Raw genomic sequence first — 25965 nt, 5'->3', positions numbered from 1 at the left:
CCCCTCTGTCACCTGTCCTTATTCCTGCCTGAGCAAGACTGGCAACAGAGGGGGATTTAGTCAGCAGACGTATGTCTGCATGGTCTCTTTCCTGCTGGCAGACCCCTCTGCCGAGAGCAAAATCTTTCACAGCTATGCTAATTAGCCACATGATTATGCAAATGGAAAGCCATTTGCAATTTCTGGAAACCTGCTTAGCATAGCTCTGTGGCAGCAGAGCTGACCACCCGGGCCAGGTTTACTTTTCAAACAAATATTTTTCACCTACAGCTTCCATAACCAAGCAACCTATAGTTGAGAGGTTCTAGGATCTTTGATTCACAGGGCATCATTGGAGCCATGGATTTTATTTTTTTACTACAATCTGGATAAGATCTTCTATTATACAATTTAACAACAGTGGTTCTTAGCATACTCTAAAAACACCACATGCTCTAATGCTGACCTTTTAATGTTGGAAGTCTCCTCTTTCTTCTCCTTCCCAATAGTTTCTTCTGTGATTGTTGCTCTATTAGTCCTTTTGGCTGTTGGGTAACCCACTTACAGAAACTTTTTCCCAGCATGCCTTTTTGAGTGTAGGCCCTTTTAAATTAGCAGAATCAACCTGTTCTACCACGAAAGTACCCATTTTGTAAATGATTATTATGAGCAATACTTTCAGCTCTTGCAGTAGGTTCATACTCTTAACTTTTATAATTTCTTTTCTTTTTACGTTAGTGGGAATAGCACAGTCGTATAATGCTGCTAACAGCTTTTAGTTAATATTATAGTAAGATTCTGAACTACACTGTCATTTCATTTGTGGGGAATAAAATAGCCGTGCTAGTTTAGCGCACTCTCGGATATTCTCTCTCTAAAGTGTAAACTTCACAACATACCTTTAAGTAAGGGAAGTGTTATTATTCTTGTGACAGAGTCTGTGATATGTCTGTATTGAACTGGGAACTCCATTTGTTCTGTGACTTCCGTTTAGTGCTTTACTGCCCATTTTGTGTGCCAGTTGCCTTTTTTGGTCTAAGTGGGTGGGAACAGCCTGACTTTGACAGATATATTCTGTTCCAGATACCACCCTGCCCACAGCCGGCATGACTGCCTCTGCAACCCCCAGTGCGGGGGGACAGGGTGAGCTGCTGCTCTGTGCCCCAGAAGGGGCATGGCCAAGGGCAGAGGGGGTGGAGCGTAGGACAGTCAGCCTGGTGCTTGGCCCCTCCCCTCAGAGCTGCATGCAGTGGCCGAGCAGCGCTGCCACGGCACTTCTGACAGGTCCGGGGCAACTGCCTCCTTCGGCCCTCTGCGCATCAGTGGGCCTGCTTGCCCAGGAAGGGTGTCAGACACCTCGGAACGGAGTAGCATGGAGAGAGCTGTGGTAGTCAGTCAGCATTCACTGGTTAAGGTGTCTGTCAGAGCTCTACTTTATTCTGTGCTTAGTTTTAACTAGCACAAGAACTCTTCTCTTTGAACGCCTCTCATATACAAGTCCTCCCCAGGCGACAATAGTTTTCTTCACATGGAACTCACATGGCTGGAGGCTGCACTTTCTCATCTATGCATTTGCAGCACGTGATGCCTCTAAGAAAGAAGTCATAAACGTTAGGATGGGGCAGGCAAAACATGGCATGTACTCCATATCCAGCTTGCCATGGCTCAGAGGGACCCTCAGGCAGGCTATGGAGTCTCCTGTCCAGAACGTCCACCTGTCAGCCCATCCCACACCCCAGTCATATCCTAGGTCATAAACCCCTCTAGCACCCAAACTCCCTCCCTGCCTCTGCCCCCCCACACTCCTGCCCCAGAGGTCAGAATTCCCTCCTGCAACCAAACTCCCTCCCCAGACCCTGTATCCCCTCCTGCAGCCCATCCCTTACCCAGAGCTCCCTCCTGTACCCTAACTCCATCCTAGACCTTATACTCCCTCCATCAAAATTCTAGAAAAGTGTGACCCCTGACCACTTACCAAATTTTTGGATTGGCCCCCCATCGAAAATTATTGCCCACCCTTGCATTAGGGCACACTGTTACAAAACCAAAGTACATCTTTTATTGTCACTAAGTAAAATATACCACTACTCCTTCTTGCCTACCTTCAGCTGGTACAAAAAAAACAAAAAAAATCAACTGGTGGAGCTTTGTCCAATGGGCTTGGGGTGAATAGATTCCCAGGTGGTTTATTCACATAACTTCGTAGCTTGGCCCTTGTTTTGCTAGAAGATGCTTAGTGAGTTGATCTTGGCGAGGAACATAGAAAGTTCCTGTGTTGCAAACTTTCCAGATATCCATTCTGCCACCACTCAGTGAAGCCATAGAAATTGGGACTAGCACTATTGCTTGTCTCAGGCTATGTCTACACTAGGGAAAGAAAATCAATTGCAGATATGCAATTCTAGCTATGGCAATTGTATAGCTAGAATCGATGTGTTTGCAATCGACTTACTTAGCCATCCACACTGAAGAAGGTCGAGAGGAGAGTTTCTCCCATTGATCTCCCTTACATCTTACATCTCACAAGGAGCACAGGATCAACTGCAACCCCTGAGAAACTGTTTTCCTGCATCCCTACCAGATGTGCAAAATCGAACCCTGGAAGATCAACTCAGAGGGTCGATCTTCTGAGCTACTGTAGACATGGCATCAGTGTAGCTGGCTGGAAATGCTACTTAGGAATTAGGGGAACATGAGACATGGAAGTCTCTGCTGTGAATGGTGGTGAAGAAATTGGGACCTATCAGGATGTTGACATGGAATATACAAATTAAGGGCAGAGCAAAATTTGTGTAAACAGGAGATTAACAGCTGTATTAAAGTTAATGGTATCCTTCTCCATTACAGCTCAGTTCCCACTAACTGGGCTGGAAGAACGACAGACAAAACGGGCAGGTGTTCTTGCCTCAGAGAGAATGTTTGTTGGTTATTGGGTTGCCAACTTTATAATTGTGCAGAACCAAAATTCTTGCCCCACCCCCTTCCTTCCTGTTCTTTGAGGCTACACACTCACTCTATTCCTGCTCCCTTTGTTACTTGTTATCCCCCCACCCTTCCTCACATTCTCGTTTGCATCAGACTGGGGCCGGAATTGAGGAGTGGGAGATGGTGAGGGTGTCAGCTGGAGGTGTGAGCTTTGGGGTAGGGCTGGAGATGTGGGATTTAGGGTGTGGGAGAAGGTTTTGGGCTGAGAATGAGTGGTTCAGAGTGTGGGAGGGGGCTCCAGGCTGAGGCGGGGGTTGTGGTGTGGAAGGGGATACAGTTGATGGGCTGGAGATGCAGGCTCTTTGATGGGGCCAGAAATAAGGGGCTCAGTATGGGAAGGAGATCTGGGCTGGGGCAGGGGTTGGGGTGTGTGGGGGTCACAAGTGAAGCTCCAGCTGTGGGGTGTGAACTCTGAGATAGGGCCAGGGATTCAGAGAAGACTTTGGGGCACTGGAGGGGGCTTCAGTCTGGGGCCAAGGGGTTCAGAGTGTGGGAGGGGGTCTGGATGCAGCAGGGGTGTCTGGGTTGGGGTAGGGGAGAGATTTTGACATGTGGGCTCTGGGTGATGCTTATTTCCAGGGGTGTCCTGGAAGCAGTGATATGTCCCTCAGTTCCTAGGGAGACATATGTCCAGGTGGCCTTGTGGTCTGTGAACTGCCCCATAGCTTCCATAGTCTGCAGTTCCTGGCCAATGGGAGCTGCACAGCTGGTACATGGGGCAAGGCGGGGGCAGCACATGGAGCTCCTGTGGCCATCCCTCAGCCTGGGAGTCAAGGGACATTTCACGGCTTCTGGGAGTTGTGTGCAACCAGGTAGGGAGCCAGTCCCAACTGGACTTTTAATGGCCTAGTCAGTGGTGCTCACCCTACCTTTTCGACAGAGCATGTTGGTCAAAAACTAGACACTTGGTTACCAATGTTCCCTCTGGTTTTTCCCACCCATGTGCAGGATAAATTTTGTTATTTTCACTGAGGCATGCGCAAGTGTTTACCACCAGTAGAAACACACCTTGCTGGCTGTGGGTGCTCTGCTAATCAGCTGGACAGCATTTAATTCTCTCCTGCATGGCCAATCAAGCACAAAGCTTACAGGGAACACTGCTGGCAACCCAAGTTGGGCGAGGATAAGAACATAAGAACATAAGAACATAAGAATGGCCATACTGGGTCAGACCAAAGGTCCATCAAGCCCAGCATCCCATCTGCCGACGGTGGCCAATGCCAGGTGCCCCAGAGAAGGAGAACAGAAGACAATGATCAAGTGATTTATCTCCTGCCATCCATCTCCTGCCCTTGTTATGAAGGCTAGGGCACCATACTTTATCCCTGGCTAATAGCCATTTATGGACCTAACCTGCAAAAATTTATCAAGCTCTTTTTTAAACCCTAATAGAGTCCTGGCCTTCACAGCCTCCTCGGGCAAGGAGTTCCACAGGTTGACTGTGCGCTGTGTGAAGAAAAATTTCCTTTTATTAGTTTTGAACCTACTACCCATCAATTTCATTTGGTGTCCCCTAGTTCTTGTATTATGGGAAAAGGTAAATAATTTTTCTATATTCACTTTCTCCACACCATTCATGATTTTATATACCTCTATCACATCGCCCCTCAATCGCCTTTTTTCCAAACTGAAAAGTCCCAGTCTCTCTAGCCTCTCCCCATATGGGACCCTTTCCAAGCCCCTAATCATCTTAGTCGCCCTTTTCTGAACCTTTTCTAATGCCAATATATCTTTTTTGAGGTGAGGAGACCACATCTGCACGCAGTACTCGAGATGTGGGCGTACCATAGTTTTATATAGGGGAAGTATGATATCTTTTGTCTTATTATCGATCCCTTTTTTAATAATTCCTAACATCCTATTTGCCTTACTAACTGTCGCTGCACACTGCGTGGATGTCTTCAGAGAACTATCCACTATAACTCCAAGATCCCTTTCCTGATCTGTCGTAGCTAAATTTGACCCCATCATGTAGTACGTGTAATTTGGGTTATTTTTTCCAACATGCATTACCTTACACTTACCCACATTAAATTTCATTTGCCATTTTGCTGCCCAATCACTCAGTTTGCTGAGATCTTTTTGTAGTTCTTCACAATCCCTTTTGCTTTTGACTGTCCTGAACAACTTGGTGTTATCTGCAAACTTTGCCACCTCACTGCTTACCTCATTTTCTAGATCATTGATGAACAAGTTGAACAGGATCGGTCCCAGGACTGAGCCCTGGGGAACACCACTAGTTACCCCCCTCCATTGTGAAAATTTACCATTTATTCCAACCCTTTGTTTTCTGTCTTTTAACCAATTCCCGATCCATGAAAGGACCTTTCCTCCTATCCCATGACCACCTAATTTACATAAAAGCCTTTGGTGTGGGACCGTGTCAAAGGCTTTCTGGAAATCTAGGTATATTATGTCCACTGGGTGCCCCTTGTCCGCATGTTTATTAACCCCTTCAAAGAATTCTAATAGATTAGACAGACACGACTTCCCTCTGCAGAAACCATGCTGACTTTTGCCCAACAATTCGTGCTCTTCTATGTGCCTTGCAATTTTACTCTTTACTAGTGTTTCTACTAATTTGCCTGGTACTGATGTTAAACTTATCGGTCTATAATTGCCAGGATCTCCTCTAGAGCCTTTTTTAAATATTGGTGTTATATTGGCCGTCTTCCAGTCATTTGGATGCGATGGACACAGATTTCTGAGGATCTCAGCAACTCCCTAATCCTCCTTAAACTATTCTTTTTGGTTAAAATTACTAAAAATTGCCTTAGGAAGCAGGGGGAGGAATGTTGCCCCTCTGGAAATACCACATTTCAATGCTGAGGAGGAAAGGCTGTTTTGACGCATTCTGGCGAATTCCAAGAGCAGTGGAATGCTAGAGCCAGAAAGTTCCATAATAGTTGAGGATGACCATTGGTTATGCAGCTAGATGGAGGGCACTGCTGTGTGACATAGTGGATGGGATGTTAATATTTGAGCAGAGTCATCAGGATAGGCCTGAGCTGCTGCCCTGGCCACGCTGCTAACGTGATGCACTAGCTTGAGCAGAGCTAGTGTAACTGCCCACAGGCAAACTCAAGCCTGGGATCTGTGGAGCATTGTGCAGCACCTCTACAGCTTGAGCTAAAGGCCAGCTGGCTCTCAGTTTAGGCTGTAGAGGACACTCATTCTTGCTCTCTGATGTGGTCTAGGTGCCACTACATGAGAAAGTGAACCACATGTAGGTGTGTGGGTTACACTAGCATGTCTGTCTAAACTGGTAATCACCTCTGTCAGCTGCAGTGCATATAAATACCTGGTGGTCATGGTAATAGAGTAATAGACAACACTACATGCTCACCAGTTATCAGCCCCAGCCCCACACTGCAAAAGAAAGTAGGGTTGTGGTTAACAGCAGATTCTGAGATTTGGCAGGGAACAGAGGGGAGATCTGGAACAGGACAAGGCCCTAGATGTGATCCTCCTTCTGCATTACTCACACTATGCAGCAAATATCTTTGCAGCCTGAGTCTGTCTGGCTTCCTGATGCTGATCTGCAACTGGGAAATTGGGAAAAGCCCACCATGTGCCAGGAGCTTCTGGGCTCTAATCAAGCTCCCCTTTGGGTAAGGTTTTTCTCGTTGGGACCTGGAGCTTTCACTTTTCTCCATGCATCTTTAAAAAAGCACTAACAGGGAGGAAGTTATGCACGAAAGAGCATTCCATAAGGCACAAGAAGGGACCCAACACAGGAAAGAAGCTGTCACCGTACAGGAAGAGCAGCCGCCCCACCTTACTTAATTCACTTCTTCCACAGGTCCTATTACTGACAGATGTTGAGTTTGCTTTGTGGTGGTGTGAATTTTGGGCTGGGGAAGGGATTGTATGCCTGGATTACTGCAAAGGTTTTTTTTGACATAGTGAAATGTAGGAGGGTGGGGAGTCTAGGGCCAATATTGGGGCCTCTTTACCTTGTCCTGCTGAAGCTGAAGTCTTCTCTTTCTCCAGATGAAGAGGGGTCACCTGACTGCCTCACCAGCAGACCCACTTGTGCTCTCAGGTGACATGGGAGAGCTGCCATCATGCTTGTTACCGGTAAACAGCTCAGTGGTGAGCTGGTAAGACAAGGCTGAAGGTCCTACAAAATCTGTATTCTCCTGACTGCCGCCCCCCCGACGGTTTTTGGAAGCAAGGGAGCAGAAGCCAGTTAAGGGTCTGATTTTAAGCTTCCAGCCCTGTACCAAGCAGCTGCCATGGTTGGAGACCACGATGTTAGCTCTTAGAGATAAATATCTGTCTTAAGAAATAATTTCATTCTTCTGGGCTGCAACTTGCATCATGATTAAATTCATGCCACAGTGTTAAAGTGCATGAACTTAAAATATAAAAAGAATAATGTAATTTGTTTCAAAAAGACAGGTTTAAACTGCAACCTGCAGCTGCTGGTGGAAATACAGGAAGAGCCCAAAATAAACCCAAATAACAGCAAGCGAGCTGCGATACGTACACTGGCACTTTAAGAAATGCGGGGAGAAAGAAGTCAGGCTTTCTGAGCTGCGAGCATGTGGTGATGTCATTGTATTTAGGGCATGGGAACTAGGAAGTAGAAGTGGGGAAACCATTTTCCTGTGCAAGTAGCATAGCTAGGTAATTTAAGTTAAAACTGCAAGAATGGACACAGATGCATTTGATTTCCAGGCAGATTTCAGTCCGAAGCTTTGAAGAGGCTTTTGGTTATAAAGGCAAGTTACGTATAAATTAAATATGCTTTAAACAGATTGATACTGTCCCTTCTGGAACAAAATCTTGAATGTTTAAAATGTGGCTCTGTTTAGATACAGAAAAAAGGGCTAATTGCATGAAGGGGAGCATACGAAGGAAATAGAACAAGAATATCGAAAAGACACTTCCAGGTCAAAATTGTATTTTAAAAGCATCTTGTTACTAAATACTCCAATGATTATTAGAATTTAAACCCTATTTAAAATTATTTTATTGTGCAGTATACTCATCTGCTTTCCAGGCTTTTCTGAAATGAGTCAGTTTCACTTTGTACTTCTGATGTACTAACATAATTTTGGAAGGTTTGGGAAACAGACATCACAGGGGAGCCTTCTATTCAAATGAATTAAAGGTGCTGCCTTTTGTTAAAAAAGGGATATTTCTCTTGGTATCATTTTCATGTACAACTTTTTTTGACGATGTCTGTACTTTGGGTTAAATTGACCTGAACAAAGCTTTTAAAAAATGTTTAAAGCTCCAAGAGAATGATAATCTGACTGACAGGATGTTCTGCCTACTCTACTTGGTGTTTATGACCAGAAATGTTTTGGAGTTAGTGACTTACACAGTGACATTGAATGTATTTACAACTTTTTTCATTCTGGAACAGAAAAACTACATGTGCTTGCTGGTCTTAGCTCTAACTTCAGTCCCACTGCACATTTAGAAATAGAAGTAATGCGGCCTCAGTACTGTCCGGAAACTTCACCTTAATGAATATTGCGGGTAATTTTCCTCTCTGTTGACAGAGGAACTTGGGGATCTGCTCTGCATTTCTATCAGTGAACCCCATCTGCATGCAGAACCCAGCAATGATATACCATTCCCTTATTCCAAAAATACAGAAATTCCGATATTCCCACTTTCTCTCCATGTTATGCCCCGAGGTCTTGGTATGAAATTGCCTCACTATCCATGATATCCAGTAACATTGAGAAAATTTTAAATGCACGCTATGCCAGTTTGTACATATGCTACAGAAATCTCAATTCTTCATTTTCCATTGTCTGAGTCCTCTTTTTTCAATAAAATCTATATTCCTGTCCCTGGTCCTGAGAAGCAGCCTGGCTCAGTTAATAGGCTATAAAAGTAGGAATCGTCAGTTCCATTTCTTGCTCTTTTACTAGACTTCTGTGTCCTGGGAATGTTCTGTGTCTCTGTTCCTCCATCTCTAAGGTGAGACTAATGATATTTGGATTTCTTTATAAATTGCTTTGTGAGTAATGGATGAAAAGGCCTATATAAGATCTAAGTGGTGTTGCCACATAATAAAAACATGTAGAAAAATGAAGATGTAATTAGAGAGTTACAATGAGGCATGCCTACACTGAAAGATCCAACTAGATAAATCGTGGTGCATGAGTACGATAGTGGACTTTGTTCTGATTGGTCAAATATATCATAACAGGTATCAGGCAGTAATACAGCAAGTATAGGCCCCCAGTAAGTTTTGCTTAAATGAAATTGTCTTTGCATAATATAGAACAATAAAATATATTAACATTACTGTCTGCCAGTTTCTTGTTCATATTGTTTCATATTCTGGATCTCTGTGGGATACCGTTTTGACGAAGGGATGGGTTGGCTGAGAACAGAATACACTGAGACAGGGACTCTTAATCTTTCCAGACTACTGTGCTCTTTTCAGGAATCTGATTTGTCTTGCGTACCCTGAAGTTTTACCTTCCTTGAACACCACTTGCTTACAATATCGGACATAAAAACACAAAAGTGTCACCGTACTTTGCTATTGGGGAACAAAAAGCCCTACTTTCGCGTTTTTACTCCCTTGTCTGGCATGGTTGGGACCTGGCCGGTCCCAGACGAGAGAATTTGTCGGACAAGGGAAGGTTCCCTGCCAGAGTCCCTAAGCCGCCACCCCCTACCCTTCCTCCCACCACTGGGCTACTCTCTTACCTTCTGCCCTGGGGATGCCAGGAGAAGCCGGCTCCACCCCTGCAGGCTGATGGGGAAAGCCGACTCTGGCTCCAGCCCCGGCCCTTCAGGGCTGCCAGCGGACAGCAGCCCCGGTCCTGCACACCTGCCTTCACACAGGGGTAGCTGGGGGGATGCAGGCTGTGCTGTCCCCCTCATCCCGCCCCAGGTTGCTAGTGTACATGGGTTGCACCCTCCTGCCCAGCTCTCTGGTCTCTTTGCTGGATGAGGGATGTTACTGGACCAGAGAGTGCCAGATTTAGGCATTTCAACCTGTATATAACAATAAAATAAATCAGTTGGAATATAAATATTGGACTTGTGCATCACTGTGAGGAGTATAAACAAGTCATTGGCTATGTATAATTTTAGTTTGTACAGATATCTCTAGTGCTTTTTATGTCGCTTGTTATAAAGCAAGGGAAATAGCTAGACAAATTGATATAACCCCCTTCCCCCTGCCGACCCCCACAGACCTCTGCATACTCCCAGGGCTACATGTTCCCTTGATTGAGAACCACTGCACTAAGAAGCTGTAGTTTCAGTGCTGTCTGTTCAGTGAATCTGTCAGTACTGCTCTTAAACTGTTCATTTGTATCAGGGATTATATATGCTGAGAAGGACATAGAAAACAGAAATTTTGCATTTTAATAGTGGTTTTTGCTAGTCTTTGCTCTATAGTAATCAAAGATAAAAGAACCTGTGGTTCCTTGATTGGTCAGGAGAAGGCAGAGGTCAGCCAGCAGCAGTTGTGTGGGCAACTTGTGGCCCATCAGTGTAAACCACTGGTGGGCTGCCAGATTGCTTACCTTGGGTCTGTGGGTACCAATGTCTGTTGGCCACGGTTTGCTGTTCCTGGCTAACGAGAGCTGTGGGACGTCCCTCTGGCCTGTGCTGCTTACAGCAGGTCCCACTGGTTGGGAATGGCAAACTGCAGCCAATGGGAGCTACAGGTGGCTTACCCTGATGAACTGTTTGTGGCCCGTGAGCTGCAGGTTGTCTGCCATTGGCCTACCAACTCTCTCCCTTAAAAAGATTAAGGAATTAGAAAAAGAGGGACATAAAATGACCCTCTTGCTTGTTTCAAGGCAGATTATTGCCCGGCTCTTGTGTAGGAGGTAGGAATGTACAAAATCCTTCCCCTCTTGCACTCTGACGTAAGAATGAGGCACAACTGAAGGTCCTGGGAGCAGGAGCTACTCCTCCTCTGCTCGTTGTGGGGCTATCATTTTTTCCTTCTCCCACAATTTCTTTGCTGACAAAAAGATCTAGCCAGCTGTGTGAAAGAAAAGTGGTGGACCATGCTTCAAGACTCTGCATGACCGCAGTCCTGAAGCACAGTGCTGAGCTGTGGGAGTGATTATATTTATTGAGACTCAATTGTGCCCAGAGTTCTCAAAGAAGCTAATATATACATACAGCCCTCTGGGGGTGGGTGGTGTCTTACTGAGACAACTAAAGACTTAATTTTCCTGTTTTGTAGAGACTGTAGTATTAAGCAGGTAAATTGCTTTTACATTTTCATTAGTGTGTCAAAAATCAATAATTTAATATTTTGGAGGCTGAACAAGGATTACTTCATTAATTGTTTCTAATTAAAATTTAATTTTGGTTTTCCAAAGGGATCCTTTCTTCAATGCCAACAAAACAGTGAGAACTTTAACTACATTCAAAATCTATTTCTGGTCACACACAGCCAACACAGTTGACTGGTGGAGGGAAGATGATGTCCTTGGATCAACTGCAGAAGACCATCCATAACCCGGTAACTCCCCATCATGTAAACAGCTTCTCCCTGTGGACAGTGGGCAGCTTTATCCTGTGGTACTTTGCTCTTACATATCAGCTAGTAAGAGCTCCATGGTGTTTGTGCAGTGACAGGAATGTTGCAAAATTTCCAAATGAATCACGCACATGGGAGTAACACTTGCTTTTTTCAGTACAGTTGCTGTTAATTGGGGTAGAGGACTTGGAGCTGTGTGTATCTGGGATGTGAAAGTACAGTGTATGCAAAAAGGAGAGTGTACTCAGAAATTTGGAGTAGTGCATGTCTTATCATTGAGCTGTGTCAGCATTGCATCATCTCAGTGGAAAAGTGAGGCGTAATCAGTTGGGGCCCCCAGCCATACCCTTTGGGTAAGAGACAGAGTTGGGCTCTTTGGCATCCAGAACAATCACATGCATCTTTCTCATTCTTCTGAAGTATTAATAGGGAAATTATCAAACACTATTCTTTTTGTGGGGGCAAACCCAGCTTTTTCCTATTTTTTATTGTAGCTCTAGGTTATTTGCGTACAGGGCCCCTTGCTTTGGGCTAGATTTTGCAGTCTGCGCACAGCCCTGTGTAGGAGACTCCGGAGAGATTGTGGCAAGGCTGATGGGTACACATTTTCACTATCCATTTGGATGCCACATGCTACTCACCTTGATGTGCTGGGTTGTCTGTGTGACCCAGGGAGACTAGAGGCTGTGGTTGTCTCTCCCAGCTCTGTTTTTGTACGCAATTCACTTTACAGAGTGAGCAAGAGTAAGCAGGGCTTTCTCACAATGATCTTTCCTTGAATGAGCTGTACAAGGGATAGGGTTTCTTGAGTTGCCCTGCCCGAAAAGGGCCAGTCTCCATCTAGCCCTGGGTAATGTTTTCCATTGAAATATATTTTTACCCTCTTAAAATGCAAAGAAGTTACATTTTGCTACTTCTATCTTGTATACAGAAGTTGAAGGCTTTACTTAAATTTTCATGTCAGGAGTAGGGCAAGGATATTAAAAATTTGAGATACCAATAAAATAAAAACATTTACATTAATTTTCTTTAATATCTTAAGCAACCTGACTCTTTTTTTTAGCACTCTCCATTGTGAGGGAGGGATGGAACTGTTTCCGGTGATTCATAGTTTCCAAAGCGAGAAGGGACCATAATGATCAAGTAGTCTGATGCCCTGTATAGCACAGGCCGGAGAACTTCCCCAAAATAACTCCTGAAGCAGATCTTTTTAGAAAAAGTCCAAATGTGAAGTAAAAATTACCAGTGATGGAATTTCTCTGTGACCCCTTGATACATTGTTCCAATGGTCAGTTATCTGACTGTTAAAATATTGCATCCTATTGCCAGTCTGAATTTGTCTAGCTTCAGCTTCCAGCCTTTTTGGCTATACTTTTCTTTGCTAGATTGAAGAGCCCATATTAAATATTTGTTCCTCAGGTGCATACTTATGGACTGTAATCAAGTTGCCCTTAACTTTTTCTCTTTGTTGAGCTAAATTGATTGAGCAATTTGAGGCTATCACCATATGGTATGTTCTCCTAATTCTCTCATCATTCTCATGGCTTCTTTCTGCATCCTCTCCAGCTTATCAGCTTCCTTCTTGAATAGTGGGCACCAGAACTAATCACCAATGCCACAAATAGAACCAAAACAACTTCTACTACTTGAGATTTGGCTATTTGTATGGCATCTGGAGGATTGGTTTGCCCCTTTGCTCACAGCATTATTCTGGGAGCTAGCGTTTAGCTGATTATCCCCCATGATTCCCACATCTTTTTCACAGTCAGTGCTTCCCAAGTTAGAATTCCACATCCTGTAAGTGTGGTCTACAGTCTTTGTTCCTAGATGTATGCATACACATTTAACCTTGTTAAAACACATTGTCTGCTTGTGCCCAGCCACCCAAGCAATTCAGATTGATGTGTATGGATTTCTTGCCTTTTTCATTACCACTTCTCCAATTACTGTCTTCTACCAGCCTTGAGTGATTTTTTTCATTTCTTTCAGATTATTGATAAAAATTATAAAAACATAGGGTCAAGAATCAGTTGCTTCAGAACCTCACTAGAAACATGCCCACTTGATGATTCCCCATTTACAGTTATATTTTGAAACTTATTACTTAGCCATTTTAATCCAATTAATATCTATCATATTCTACTTTTTTACTCGTCCCACAACACTCAAATGCCTTATAAAAATATAATTATATTTATTATATCACAACAAAAAAACAGTCATGTAGCACTTTAAAGAGTAACAAAATAATTTATTAGGTGATGAGATTTTGTGGGACAGACCCACTTCTTCAGACCATAGCCATACCAGAACAGACTCAATAAATAAAGCATGGAGGTCCAAAAGTTATTATCAAGGTTGACAGATCAGAAAAATTGTTATCAAGGTTGGCAAATCAGAAGAGGAGAGGGGTGTGGGGTGGAGAAGTTAAGAGTTAGATCAAACAAAGTATGTGAAAGAGTCCTTATAATGGGCCAGGTAATTGCTGTCCCGGTTCAAACCATGTGTTATGGAATGGCTATGATCTGAAGAAGTGGGTCTGTCCCATGAAAGCTCATCACCTAATAAATTATTTTCTTAGTCTTTAAAGTGCTGCTTGACTGCTTTCTTGTTTTGTTAGAATATAGATTAATATAGACGTTTACCTCTGTCTCTATATTTATTATAGCAACACAATTACATTTTAGCAAACTTGTAACCTAATAAAACAAGTTAGTTGTCAGGATCTGTTTTCTAGAAATCCACGTAGATTGTCATTTATATAATCTACCTTTAATTCTTTATTAAAAGTGTTCCATATCAACCAGTTCACCATCTTGCCCAGGACTGATGCCAGACTGATGTCTATAATTATCTGGGTCATCCTCTTTTACCCCTTTTTAAAAATTGACACATTTATTTTTTTCCAATCTTCTTGGAGCTTTCCCAGTGTGCCAAGACCAGCAGTCCAGGATGCTCCTCATGCAGCTCTTTCAAAATGCTTGGCTGCAGTTTTCTGCTGTTTTAAAAATGTCTGACGTTTTTAGTAGCTGCTGTTTAACATCCTCCAGAGATACCAGTGGAATGGAAAGTGTTATCATCTGAAATGACTATATCATTTGTGTTTCCCCGCGAAATACAGAACATCAATATGTATTGAACACATCCATCTTTTTTGCATTATTATTGATAATTCTAACATTTCAATTTACTAATGGACTAATACCATCATCAGGATTCCTTTTGTACTTAACTGTGCAGATCATAGATTTTGCTTTGTGTTTCTTTTTCTGCAATTACTAGCTTCTGTTTTATATCCATTATTATCAACTTCCCCTTTCTTCTCTTTGTTCCATACTTTTTAATTTTCTATAATGTTCTCCACTTCTCTACAACGTGGGTTTTTGTAAAATAACTTTGGCCATCTTTCTTATGTTGGCTATTTAGAATTTTTTCCATCCATATAATTAGACTGGCCAGTTTTGTCATATTGGTTTTGTTTTCATTGTCCTTTTTGACCCAAACTTCCCAAAATGTTGTTTTGAATATATTCTGTCCTCCTTCTCATAGGTCATTCCATACACTGGGACAATTCTTGGTGGTCTTCTTCCTGGAGAACTAGTTGTAATACGGGGAAGTGTTCCTGATGTTTCTGACAGGTAATTGGTAAATCCACTTGACTCTCAAGAGGTTATATTGTGAATGAGACTATGAGGAGCCAAGTTGGTAAAACCCTACTAAATGACTTTTTTATAGCTTGCAGGATACACATTCACCAGAAATATATTCATTTTTCTATCATAAAATTGGGGCTCTATAAACCCAACTCAGTGTCTGTCAATGGAGAAGTTCATTATTTTAATGGACATTGAATAAGACCCCTAAGATGTGTGACTAAAAATAGCTGAAATCTCTGGAAACAAGCCCACCACCTTGATAGCAAACATTTTTCAGATTTGAAAAAGTAATCAATTCGTATTTAAAATCTGAACCTTGCCACAGCAGCCTCCCTAGTATGCTGATTTATAAAATGGTCTGAATATATGCACTAGTGCCTGAATATATGCACTAGTGCCACACAACACTGAACATGTGTGTGTAGGTAGAAAGCTAAGGAATAAATGAAGGTTTAAAGAAAATATGTCACTCCTCACCTTGTTCGCTGCCTGCTGCCTATTTTGTCTAGTCTCATGGCTCCCTTTGTTTCCTCTCCTTGTGATCATACTCAGCTTCTTCTGAGCTGGAAACATTTTCTCTCTAAGGGCAGAATCTGAAATAAAGGAAGTGTTTTGTCACTTGGAAGAATCAGACTTCACATGGGTGGGGGGAATAAGCTTACCAAGTATTCTCTTTCTCAGAAGTAGATTGAGGAAGTTTTTTGAAAACATGAGAGTAAGGCTCCCAACTTCCAGTGATTTCCTTGCCCCCTCCTGCCCCCCGCCATCAGGAGCTGGGTGCATAACTGCCCATTTGTGTCTTTAAAAATCTTCCTGTTTTGGTGCAACAAAAATTGGTATTATGTATTTTACAATTCAGATTTTTCTTCTTACTTCTAATTATTTTGCAATCACCATAATGACGTTTTACGCAAAGTTTTTGTATTAACAACTAAAATGCAATTAGATATTTTAAGCTGTTGAGAGATCACTTCTGGATGAGCTGAACTGAATGTGTATTCAGGTTCCAGGTGGACTTCCAGTGTGGCAGTAGCTCCAAACCTCGTGCTGATGTGGCTTTTCACTTCAATCCCCGCTTCAAAAGATCTGGCTGTATAGTTTGTAACACTTTGGAAAAAGAAAGATGGGGTTGGGAGGAGATCACTTATGAGATGCCTTTTCAAAAAGACAAGCCGTTTGAACTTGTCTTTATGGTTTTGAAGGATAAATTTCAGGTGAGTTCCTAAAGGTGACTGTTTAGTCACTTGTTATGCTTTGAATACAGACAACTTATGCTAGCGCAAACTGATGTGGAAGCATCAGTATTGTTTATGGTTATGTACACTTTAATTACCAAGATAAACTATAGGCCTTCCCTGAAAGAGGGCCCTGAGTAATGTAGGTCTGTATTTTATGTGCTTGTGCCCGGGAAGCTGTGTATTGAGGAAGCATATTAACTTCCTGACTATAGTTGCTATTACCCTGTCCCTCCCTTTCCTGTGTACAAAAGGGCATCTCCTGAACACAGCAGGCTTCTGGCACCCAGAAGAGCACTGACCAATGCTCTCTGCATCAGTCAGAGGACGCGCCAGAGTGCAACAAATATTTGCCTAGCTCTGTTAAACTGAGATAAGACAGATGTAGCTCTAAATAAATCTATAATGTGTATGTTGATAAATTGTGGTGAGAGAATCAAAATGTGATGAGAGATGCCAGTATCAAAACCAAAGTATAAATGTGCAGTAAATTTGTATCTTTGTCATTTGTCATTGCTATTGAATGCCTTTTCCACTGTAAAGAAACCATAACTAGGAAAGTATTTGCTTCTCCAACAAATCCCTGGATCATGGTGTGCTTTATCCTTGTTCTGGAGGAATAAGAACATATCTCTGTCTCCATAGCTGTTTAATTACGGTTTAGTCCCTGAGGGCATTTCAGAGTGGCTGGAGGATAGCTTTGTCCACTGCACTTGAGGATTATGTCATAGTTCTTGACTTAAAGAAACAGAAAACCATATTCATCTCAAGTAACACTAGTGAGGTTTTGTGGTAGGGTCATTTTGGTGTGGTGCTAATGTAAAAGGGGATGTGTTTTGAGTGAGTGCAGAGAGAAGGGAATGTTTAAACATAACATATTAAGAAAAAGAAATGAATTTGGTGATTACAGGATAAACCAACAAAATCAACCCCAAAACAATCTGGATTTTTATCCAACTTAACCACAATTGTCTCATTACCCATAATGTTCACTGTTTCAGTTATCCAAATGTGAAGGAAAAGATTGTTTTAATTCTAAATTTGTTGTTCATAAGCAAGAAGCTAAACAAAACATAATTGAGAGAGTTGAGAGAAATGTAAAGTTGAGAGAAATGTAACGTTTTAGTACAGGTTGAACCTCTCTAGGTTGGCACCCTCGGGACATGACCAGTGTTGAACAATAGAATTTGCTAGACCACAGTGGGTCAATATTGTCTAGCAGCATTACTAACACTTCCACTGCTTACTGGGCTCTTGAAAGATGTTTAGTGGCAAATTGGAGCTAAATCACGGCACAGAACACAGAGCCAGGACTGGTGGCTGTAATCAAACTTTATGGGACTACGGGAAACTTGGCCGCACCCAGGACAAGTAGGCATCTGGTTAACTAAAATCATGCTGGATAAGAGGTGTTGCTGGACAAGTGTGTGTCAGACTAGAGAGGTTCACCCTGTAGTGATAATTATGTCGAGTATGTAAACTATTTAACAGAACGTACAGTTGTCTTTTTCTGCTTTTCTAGGTGTCTGTAAATGGAAAACATTTGTTGCTGTACAACCACAGAATTAACTTGGAAAGAATAGATACCCTTGGAATATATGGGAAAGTACAGATTCAGGCTATAGGGTTTGGTTCTAATATAGTAAGTTTCTGAATTGGATATCTGATTTTGGGTTGCTTTTTTCCTTGTCATTTGACTTCACATTATGCTAACAAAGATGTCTACAAGAGAGACCTCAGAGAGGTAGACATCGAGCTGGACAACTGGGAAGAAATAGCAGACGACCGCAGAAGATGGAGGCAGGGGTTACACAAGGGCCTTCAGAAGGGTGAGATGAGGATCAGACAGCTAGGAGAGGAGAAGCGAGCGCACAGAAAGCACAATAAGGACTTGCCAGACACCCACTACATCTGCAAGAGATGCAGCAAGGACTGTCACTCTCGTGTGGGTCTTCATAGTCACAATAGACGCTGTAAATGAAGTCCTCAATTGAAACTTTAAAGGGCGCGATCCATAGTCTATGCAGACTGAAGGATGCCTACTACTACTACTACTGTGTGCAAAAATAGTCAAGTGTGATTTTTTTCCCCCCCGCACCCCATTGGAGACAAAGACCAGAACTTTTAGCTGCTTGTACTTCAAAATGATTCCTGGAGAAATCCTTCCCAGAATAATCCACTTCCAAATGTTTGCGCTAAGCCTGAGCTAGAACTCTTTACAGAGCCTTTACTTAGAAATGTAACCTAATTGTAGCTACCAAAAAACCCTCTAAATTGGCTGATGAGGTGGTGAAAGTACATTTTTGGGTTTTGAGTCACCCTTTGGCTGTGGTGCAATGCTTTGAGATAGTATGGAGGGCAGTGCTTTCTCCTGATGTATTCACACAAACTACTTGTTGAAAGGAATCTGTTGAAGAAAGTGAACCAATGGGAGGGAAGTATGCAGTACGTCTCTCTTGTGTGCACCCCTTCATGGAAGACAAGACCAGTATGTTACACAGGGGACCCAATAGATTCTCCAAAGGGTCAGGTCAGAGTCTTCCCAGACCTCTCTTACTATTCTGGAGCAAAACTTAGCTTTCAGGGCCCTGTGGAGCAGCCAGATCCGCAGCAACATCTCCCTCCTTTCCATCCTAGAATGAGGAGATTACATTTGCCACAGTAAGTGCCCAGCAGTGCAGACATTGGCTAGTGAGTGCAACAAGGCAGCACAGCAGAAGGGGAGAGTGGGACAGTAATAGTTCTCTTCACTTTCATACACAACCCCATCTCTACTTTTCATCTGCACAGGAAGTAAAATTCCTCAAACGTAGATGGAAGCATATTTTCCTATTGATTTTTACCTGTCAACTGCTGTTTACTCGTCCTTGTTTTCTGCCACACGCCTAGCCTAACTCAGGTCACCAGGGTAATAAGTGTATTGAAGGAAGGTAGTCTTGGGCCTGAGAGAAACAGGGCCTGAGCTCTGAAGAGGTGTCCACAAAGCTCTTTTACATATGTAACACATACATAGCTCTATATCTGGGTCTTTATATGGGCCACATGTTTAAATACCTGGATTAAACATTAACTTAAAACTGAGTGTTTCTGGGAGTAGTTTTGGGGCCAGAAGCAACAAAACATTTTGATCTTTACCTTGAAGTGGAATACAAAGAGAAAAACACATACGTTTTCTTAATCCTCGAACAAAATGATTGTGTAATCAATGGTTTTGTTTTTATTTTTTGGAATTTTCCTTTCATAGTTTTTGAGGTGGAGGGGAAGGGGTAGCTCAGTGGTTGGAGAATTGGCCTGCTAAACCCAGGGTTGTGAGCTCAGTCCTTGAGGAGGCCATTCAGGGGTCTGGGGCAAATAGATTTGAAAAAAAAATTATCAGGGATGGTGCAAGTGCTGGGGACTGGACTTGATGGTCCCTTTCAGCTCTCGGAGGGGTAGCCATGTTAGTCTGGATCTGTAACAGCAACGAATGGTCCTGTGGCACCTTATAGACTAACAGAAAAGTTTTGAGCATGAGCTTTCGTGAGCACAGACTCACTTCATCAGATGCTGGTCTTGGAAATCCGCAGGGCCAGGTATAAATAAGCCAGAGCAAGGGTGGGGATAACAAGGTTAGCTCAGTCAGCAAGGGTGAGGCTTACTACCAGCAGTTGATCTGGAGGTGTGAACACCAAGGGAGGGGAACCTGCTTCTGTATTTAGCCAGCAAATTCCATGCCCTCAGCTCTGGCTTAAAAAAAGACTGTGAATGGCTGGCTAAATACAGAAGCAGGATCCTTCGTTGCCCTTTCAGTTCTGCGAGATGTATTTGTTTGTTTTCCTTCACTGCTTGTGGGAACACTCTGCTATCTTGTGCAGTGAAGAAGAGAGAGAGTAGCATGGAACCAAACAAGTTGATAAGAGCTTCCTTGAAAATAGGTAGGCCAAAGCTTATTTACATTTAGCAACATTTAAGATTCAAGTTATAGGCCATGTGAATTATGTAATGTAAAAAAACAGATCACTGAAATCTCAAGGTTGTCTAGGATTCTCTCTTAAAGGCTCTGCATAATTGCTTTTCTCATTCCGTTTAGGTATGCTGAATACGGTGTCTTCTAAACAATCCCAACAGTATTAGAACTGAGGATATGCCTGAAGGATTATTCAAAAGCAATGCAGGATGATCAGGCCCATCAAGTGAGGGTCCAGGCTAGATCCAGATCCTTTTAGATTGCATAAGGTGGCTTCATTAGATAGTCTTTTCAATAACTTTTAACCACAGTCTCAGGGTTTCCATAGTTATCCAATGCCACCCATCTTTTTCTGCAGTTCAGAGCTTAGTTTAAAATCAGAATTTTAGTATATGTGAGCAGTGATCTGAGTATCTTCTCCCCGCAGTCTTTACAAGGCGTTCAGCCATCATGTCTAGGAATAACAGAGACAAACTCAGCAACTGTATAAAACAAACCAGCAGTCATGTAGCACTTCAAAAAGTAACAAAATAATTTAATAATTAAAATATTTTAAAGTGCTACATGACTGGTGGTTTGTTTTGTAAGAATACAGACCAACATGGTTACCTCTGTATTACTATTCAGCAAGGATGCATCTACACTTGCATTCCTCTTTCGAAATAGGCATGCAAATGAGGCAAATTGAAAATGCAAATGAGGCATAAATTTGCATATTTGACACCTCATGCGTATTCTAATTTCGAAAGAGCTTCTTTCGAAAGAAGAAAGCCAGTGTAGACACTGCTCTTTTGAAAGTAAACCCATCTTTGAAAGAACTCTTCTTCCCTTTATTTAATGGGAGTAAAGAGGAATGCAAGTGTAGATGCACCCCAAATGTATGTATGTACATAGATATATTCAGCAAATGTGTGCATATGTGCTGTGGTTATGTGATCTTCCTATTCATTGATGTTCTAGTTAACTTTTTTTTCTTTTTTTGTAGAAAGAAATGCCTAATGGTTCACAATTTGTAAGTATCTTTTTGTATATATAAACTGCAAACATGAAATGATTAAAACACACAGACCCTGCACCTGCAAGCTCATCTTATCAGGCAGGTAATGATGCCTGTATGATGAAGTGTCAGTGCCCTTCCACAGCAGCATAGGACTCCAGAGCTGTAATTTTAACAGTAAGCATCTTCCAGCTCAGTCCATAGCACACATCCATCCCAGAAAGAGAAACAACAACTGCTGCATCAGGCAGGACATATTTCTGAGCCAAGCAATGTGAAACTTCACTGTGGCTGTGGCTACACTAGCACCCCCCTTTCGAAAGGACCCCCGGATTTCAAAAGCCCCTTCTTGCCATTTGGTTTTGGGAAGAAGGGGCTTTTGAAATCCAGGGGGTTCCTTTTGAATGGCCCCCGTCTACACCGGCATTTCGAAAGCAGCACTTTCAGAACGTGCGTGGCTGCCATTATGCTAATGAGATGCTGCATATGCATGGTAGCGCTTCATTAGTATCTGCCAAAGTGGCTCATTAGCATCCCCCCCCTTGTGTGTTGTGTAGCAGTAGCCATACCTGCAGAGAACCCTGGGGAAAGTGTCCTTCCTGGATAAAGCTACTTTGTTCCTCGGTGTGGAGTATTTTAAAGACCCAACAATTATCCCTAAGATTTTAAAAATTGTGAATGCCAAATAATAGATCCTGAAATGAATGTGTAATTTGCCTTCCCACCAGAACTAGATCATTCCAGTTCTTTGTGAAAATAATTTATTAAGACATAAATTTGACAAAAGACAGGTAGATGTGTACTTCTTATTCATCATAATCAACAACCATGGGCTCAGCACCCGTTGGTGTCCAGTGCCTCCATCACTATTGCCTTCCACCTTTCCCTGTGCAGTGCAGAGTGCCTTACTTTCCATAGACTAGCTCCGCCCCAATCTGCTATATCATCTACCCATTCTCTGTGAGGTGTGCCTCTCCTATTCCTACTTCTAATAGCTTAAAAAATACAAAAGCGCTGACTGATGGGGTTGTCACAATGTAAACTTAAAGCCACACTCTGCATACTGTTGTGTTTTCAGGAAGTTCCTTACGTTGCAAGGCTTAATTCTGCACTTCGTCCTGGATGTACAGTTATCATCAAAGGAGAAGTGAATAAAAATCCCAACAGGTCAGTAAATTTGAGTGCTTTTACATCCTGTTAGCAGATTAACTTGTACCATGTAATACTGTCATTGCTCGTCCCTACTGGTATTAAGAGCTGAATTATTCTGCCAAAGTCTGATTCTTCCCTACCTGCTGCACCTGCCCAGAGGACACACCATCTGAAGAAATCTGGATGTAGTTGTCTCAGGAGCCTAACAGCATTATTCCTGAGTCAGATTACAGTGGCGTTTTAAAACATTAAAGTGAGGGATAATTCAGTGGCCTGCTAAATAAATAATTGGCCTGCTAAACCCAGGGTAGTGAGTTCAGCCTTTGAGGGGCCATTTAGGGATTTGGGGCAAATGAACTGGGGGAAAAAAAAATCAGGCAGGGATGACAGGCATCAGAGAGGTAGCCGTGTTAGTCTGTATCCTCGAGAACAACAAGAAGTCCTGTGGCATCTTATAGACTAACAGAGGTTTTGGAGCGTAAGCTTTCGTGGGCAAAGACTCGTTTCGTCAGCTGCATCTGGACTTGATGACCTCTAAAGGTCCCTTCCAGCTCTGAGATATGTATATCCATCTATTTTAAAGACAATTTTATTTAACAGACCTGCACCCTGTGTGCATTCAGGACCACAGTTCAGTGTAAACATGTTCAGCTATACAAAATCATCAAAGTTTTGTAATATGTTGACAAAACGTATCAACCAACCATACAAATGATGGTAAGTAAAATCTTCATGCAGCTCCACCTCATCATCTATGGCAGATTACTACAGAGTTCCAAGAGATGATATGCAACACTGTTGCTATCCAATTTACTTGGGAAAACGTACAGGGTTCACGTAATAAATGCCTAAACATTTTGCATACTTATTCCACACATGTAGCTCTTCTGATCAATGAAGCTTTGTTGGAGCTTTCTAAGACCAACTGGCAGACTCAATGACAGCTCCATCCTTTGTAAGCATACTTAAATTATTACAACCCAGCCAGAGATTCAGTGGTCTTAGTCTCTTACCTTTCACCAAACTTTGATAATGGAAGCAGTTAATGAACACATTAGTAACATTATACTAAAGGTGTGTCTACACTAGCCCCCTTCGAAGAAGGGGGCATGGTAAAATCAGCCTGAGCGGGGAATAATAATGAAGTGCTATGATGAATATGCAGCACCTCATTAAGCTAATTCTCCCCCTGGCAACTTTGAATTTGCAAACTTTGAGGCACCAGTATGCTGTGTAAAATGTTTTGGGAGTAAGGACACTTTGAGTTGTGCGGCAACTTAGAAGTGCCTATGGCTACATGGCATGCCGGTGCTTTGAAGTTTGCAACTTCGAAGTTGCTGTGGGGAGAATTAGCCTTAGTTCATTATTATTCCCTGCTCCAGTGGATTATCATGTCCCCTAGTGCAGACACAGCCTAAATCTACCCCTTAAATTAAAGACCAGAAGGAGCTCAACCTCTTAGGTTGCAAGGATTATACTCAAACTATCAAACACTTGTGTCAAGCTACGACTATTTGAAATACAGTGCTAACTAGCTTCTGGTGCCTGCTCTACTTTCCACAGTCCTAGACTATTGCTTTTTTTTTTTTTTTTTTAAATTGTGTCTTACTGGGAGTTCTGTCATTCATTCATCACAACACCTAACAGAGAAAAGTGTTTAGGGTTCAATCTCAGACACACAGTTATGTTCATGCATAGCCATTCTTGCAAGATCAAGGCTTTTGAATTGCAATATTCTCAACCAGGATTTATGCCTAGATACTTTTTTCACTAAATATGCTGTATTCAGTCTGGCATATATGTGCTGTCTCTTGCTACAGATAACTTTTTAAAATGTCTTTCAGTTTTGCTATTAACCTGAAATCAAGTGACTCAAAGGATATTGCACTGCATCTGAATCCTCGAATGAAAACAAAAGCTTTTGTGAGAAATTCCTACCTTCATGATAGCTGGGGAGAAGAAGAAAAGGATGTTACTCATTTCCCTTTCAGTCCAGGAATGTACTTTGAGGTAAGGTTACATCAATTAGGATAGGAAAAAACAAACAAATGCCTTCATACTGATAAATTGTAGTAGTTAAACGATAGCCTTTCAATCTCATAGAACAAGAAGTCTAACAGATATTTTGGTAAATAAGCTTTCATGGGCAAAGAACCACTTCATCAGATGCATGAGTGGGGGCGGGAGGGCTAATGCTGACAAGGTCTATTCAGCAAGGTGGAAGTGGTCCCTTGTCAGTAGTATGTATCAAAGGAGGAAAAACAAGTCAGATCAGACAAGGGGACATCCTGACTTGTTTTTAACTCCTTTGATACATACTACTGATAAGGGACCTCTTCCACCTTGCTGAGTAGACCATGTCAGCATTAGCCCTCCCTTTTACTGGGACCCCACTCTTTAAATACCCTTCTGGAAACCCCACCCCCACATGCATCTGATGAAGCGGGTCTTTGCCCACGAAAGCTTATGCTCCAAAATGTTGGTTGATAAGGTGCCACAGGACTTCTTGTTGTCGAAGATACAGACTAACATGACTATCTCTCTGATATTTTTCAATCTCATGTAGCTAGCCTGTGTTAGATTCAGGGACTATAACTTTTTAAAATAAATATAACTAACTTTTTAGGACTGAATCTAGAAATTGACTGAAGTTCAACTTGATTCAAAATGTTTACTTTTCTATTCAACCCCCTTTCCCTTGTTCAGAGGAGAAAAGGGTGCCTGAATTAGCCTTTAATTGTTCCAAGTGGTATCTTCAGCAAACTGTACTGTGTCCAACTTGGGCTCTTTTTAATTGTCCTATTTAGCACGGAAAAAATTTTTCCTACAAGCACCTCTGTCACAGAGCAGAAAGTAGGATTGTCTGATTCTGAATTACACCACCACACACTTTTAATCAAATTAAAACGTTTGTTTTTTGCTTTCAGCTGTTAATTTTGTGTGACGTTCATCAGTACAAGGTTGCTGTAAATGGTGTGCACATCCTGGAGTACAAACATCGATTTAAACTGCTTGAAAAGATCAACATATTGGAGGTTACTGGAGACATTCAGTTACTGGATATCAGAGGCTGGTAGCATCATATGGATTCTTCCACAATATCTTAACAGGGAATTTTTTCCCATATGTTTCCTTCTATTAAAGTGCATACTGGCATAGGCCAGATCCTTGTCCCATCTTTTCAAGTTGCTGTACTGCTGGTTATCAAAGTTGAGCACCAGAAGTCAAACCTATAAGACTAACTCTTCCTCACTTTTCAGTATATTGGCAAACTAAAGTTACGATCTGCTTCAGTAGGCATAAATCCAGTTGTATGAAAGACTTCAATTACTGTACCTAGCAACATAGATAATGCATTTTAGTATTCCTAAACTGCCAAGTATTTCGTATACTACAACATAGAATGCTATACTATGCCCCTTAAGGTATCTAATCAAGATCTAAGTGCACTTAACCCTGATTGTGATTTGCATTCAACTTGCGGGATATAAAGACAGAATGTACTCCTTTACTGAAAACATATTTGAAGC

The 25965-nt window shown here is 42.2% G+C and overlaps 1 protein-coding gene across 2 annotated transcripts; it reads left to right on the top strand.

Moving 5' to 3' along the window:
• The first annotated feature begins 7552 nt into the window (after positions 1-7552).
• Positions 7553-25957, top strand: LGALS8 (galectin 8). 2 transcript variants are annotated; one of them, XM_074990121.1, is made up of 9 exons: positions 7553-7691; positions 11289-11431; positions 14999-15087; positions 16109-16319; positions 17863-17982; positions 21272-21298; positions 22362-22450; positions 24280-24445; positions 25363-25957. In XM_074990121.1, the coding sequence occupies exons 2-9, from the start codon at positions 11390-11392 to the stop codon at positions 25510-25512; spliced, it is 894 nt and encodes a 297-aa protein (XP_074846222.1). In that variant the 5' UTR covers positions 7553-7691; positions 11289-11389; the 3' UTR covers positions 25513-25957. The 2 variants fall into 2 exon arrangements, with proteins under 2 accessions (XP_074846222.1, XP_074846223.1); XM_074990122.1 differs by lacking the exon at positions 17863-17982.
• Positions 25958-25965: the final 8 nt, after the last annotated feature.

Source organism: Carettochelys insculpta, chromosome 3 (assembly GCF_033958435.1).
Source record: "Carettochelys insculpta isolate YL-2023 chromosome 3, ASM3395843v1, whole genome shotgun sequence".
In the NCBI taxonomy this organism is placed as follows: domain Eukaryota; kingdom Metazoa; phylum Chordata; order Testudines; family Carettochelyidae; genus Carettochelys; species Carettochelys insculpta.
The sequence above is the reverse complement of the archived record's forward strand: the minus strand, read 5'-3'. Positions and strand labels throughout refer to the sequence as shown.

Coding starts and splice junctions, on each gene's coding strand:
- LGALS8 (XM_074990121.1), top strand. CDS start 11,390: ATGATGTCCTTGGATCAACTGCAGAAGACCATCCATAACCCG. Junction 11,432..14,998: donor AGAAGACCATCCATAACCCG/GTAACTCCCCAT, acceptor TCCTTCTCATAG/GTCATTCCATACACTGGGAC. Junction 17,983..21,271: donor TAGGGTTTGGTTCTAATATA/GTAAGTTTCTGA, acceptor CTTTTTTTGTAG/AAAGAAATGCCTAATGGTTC.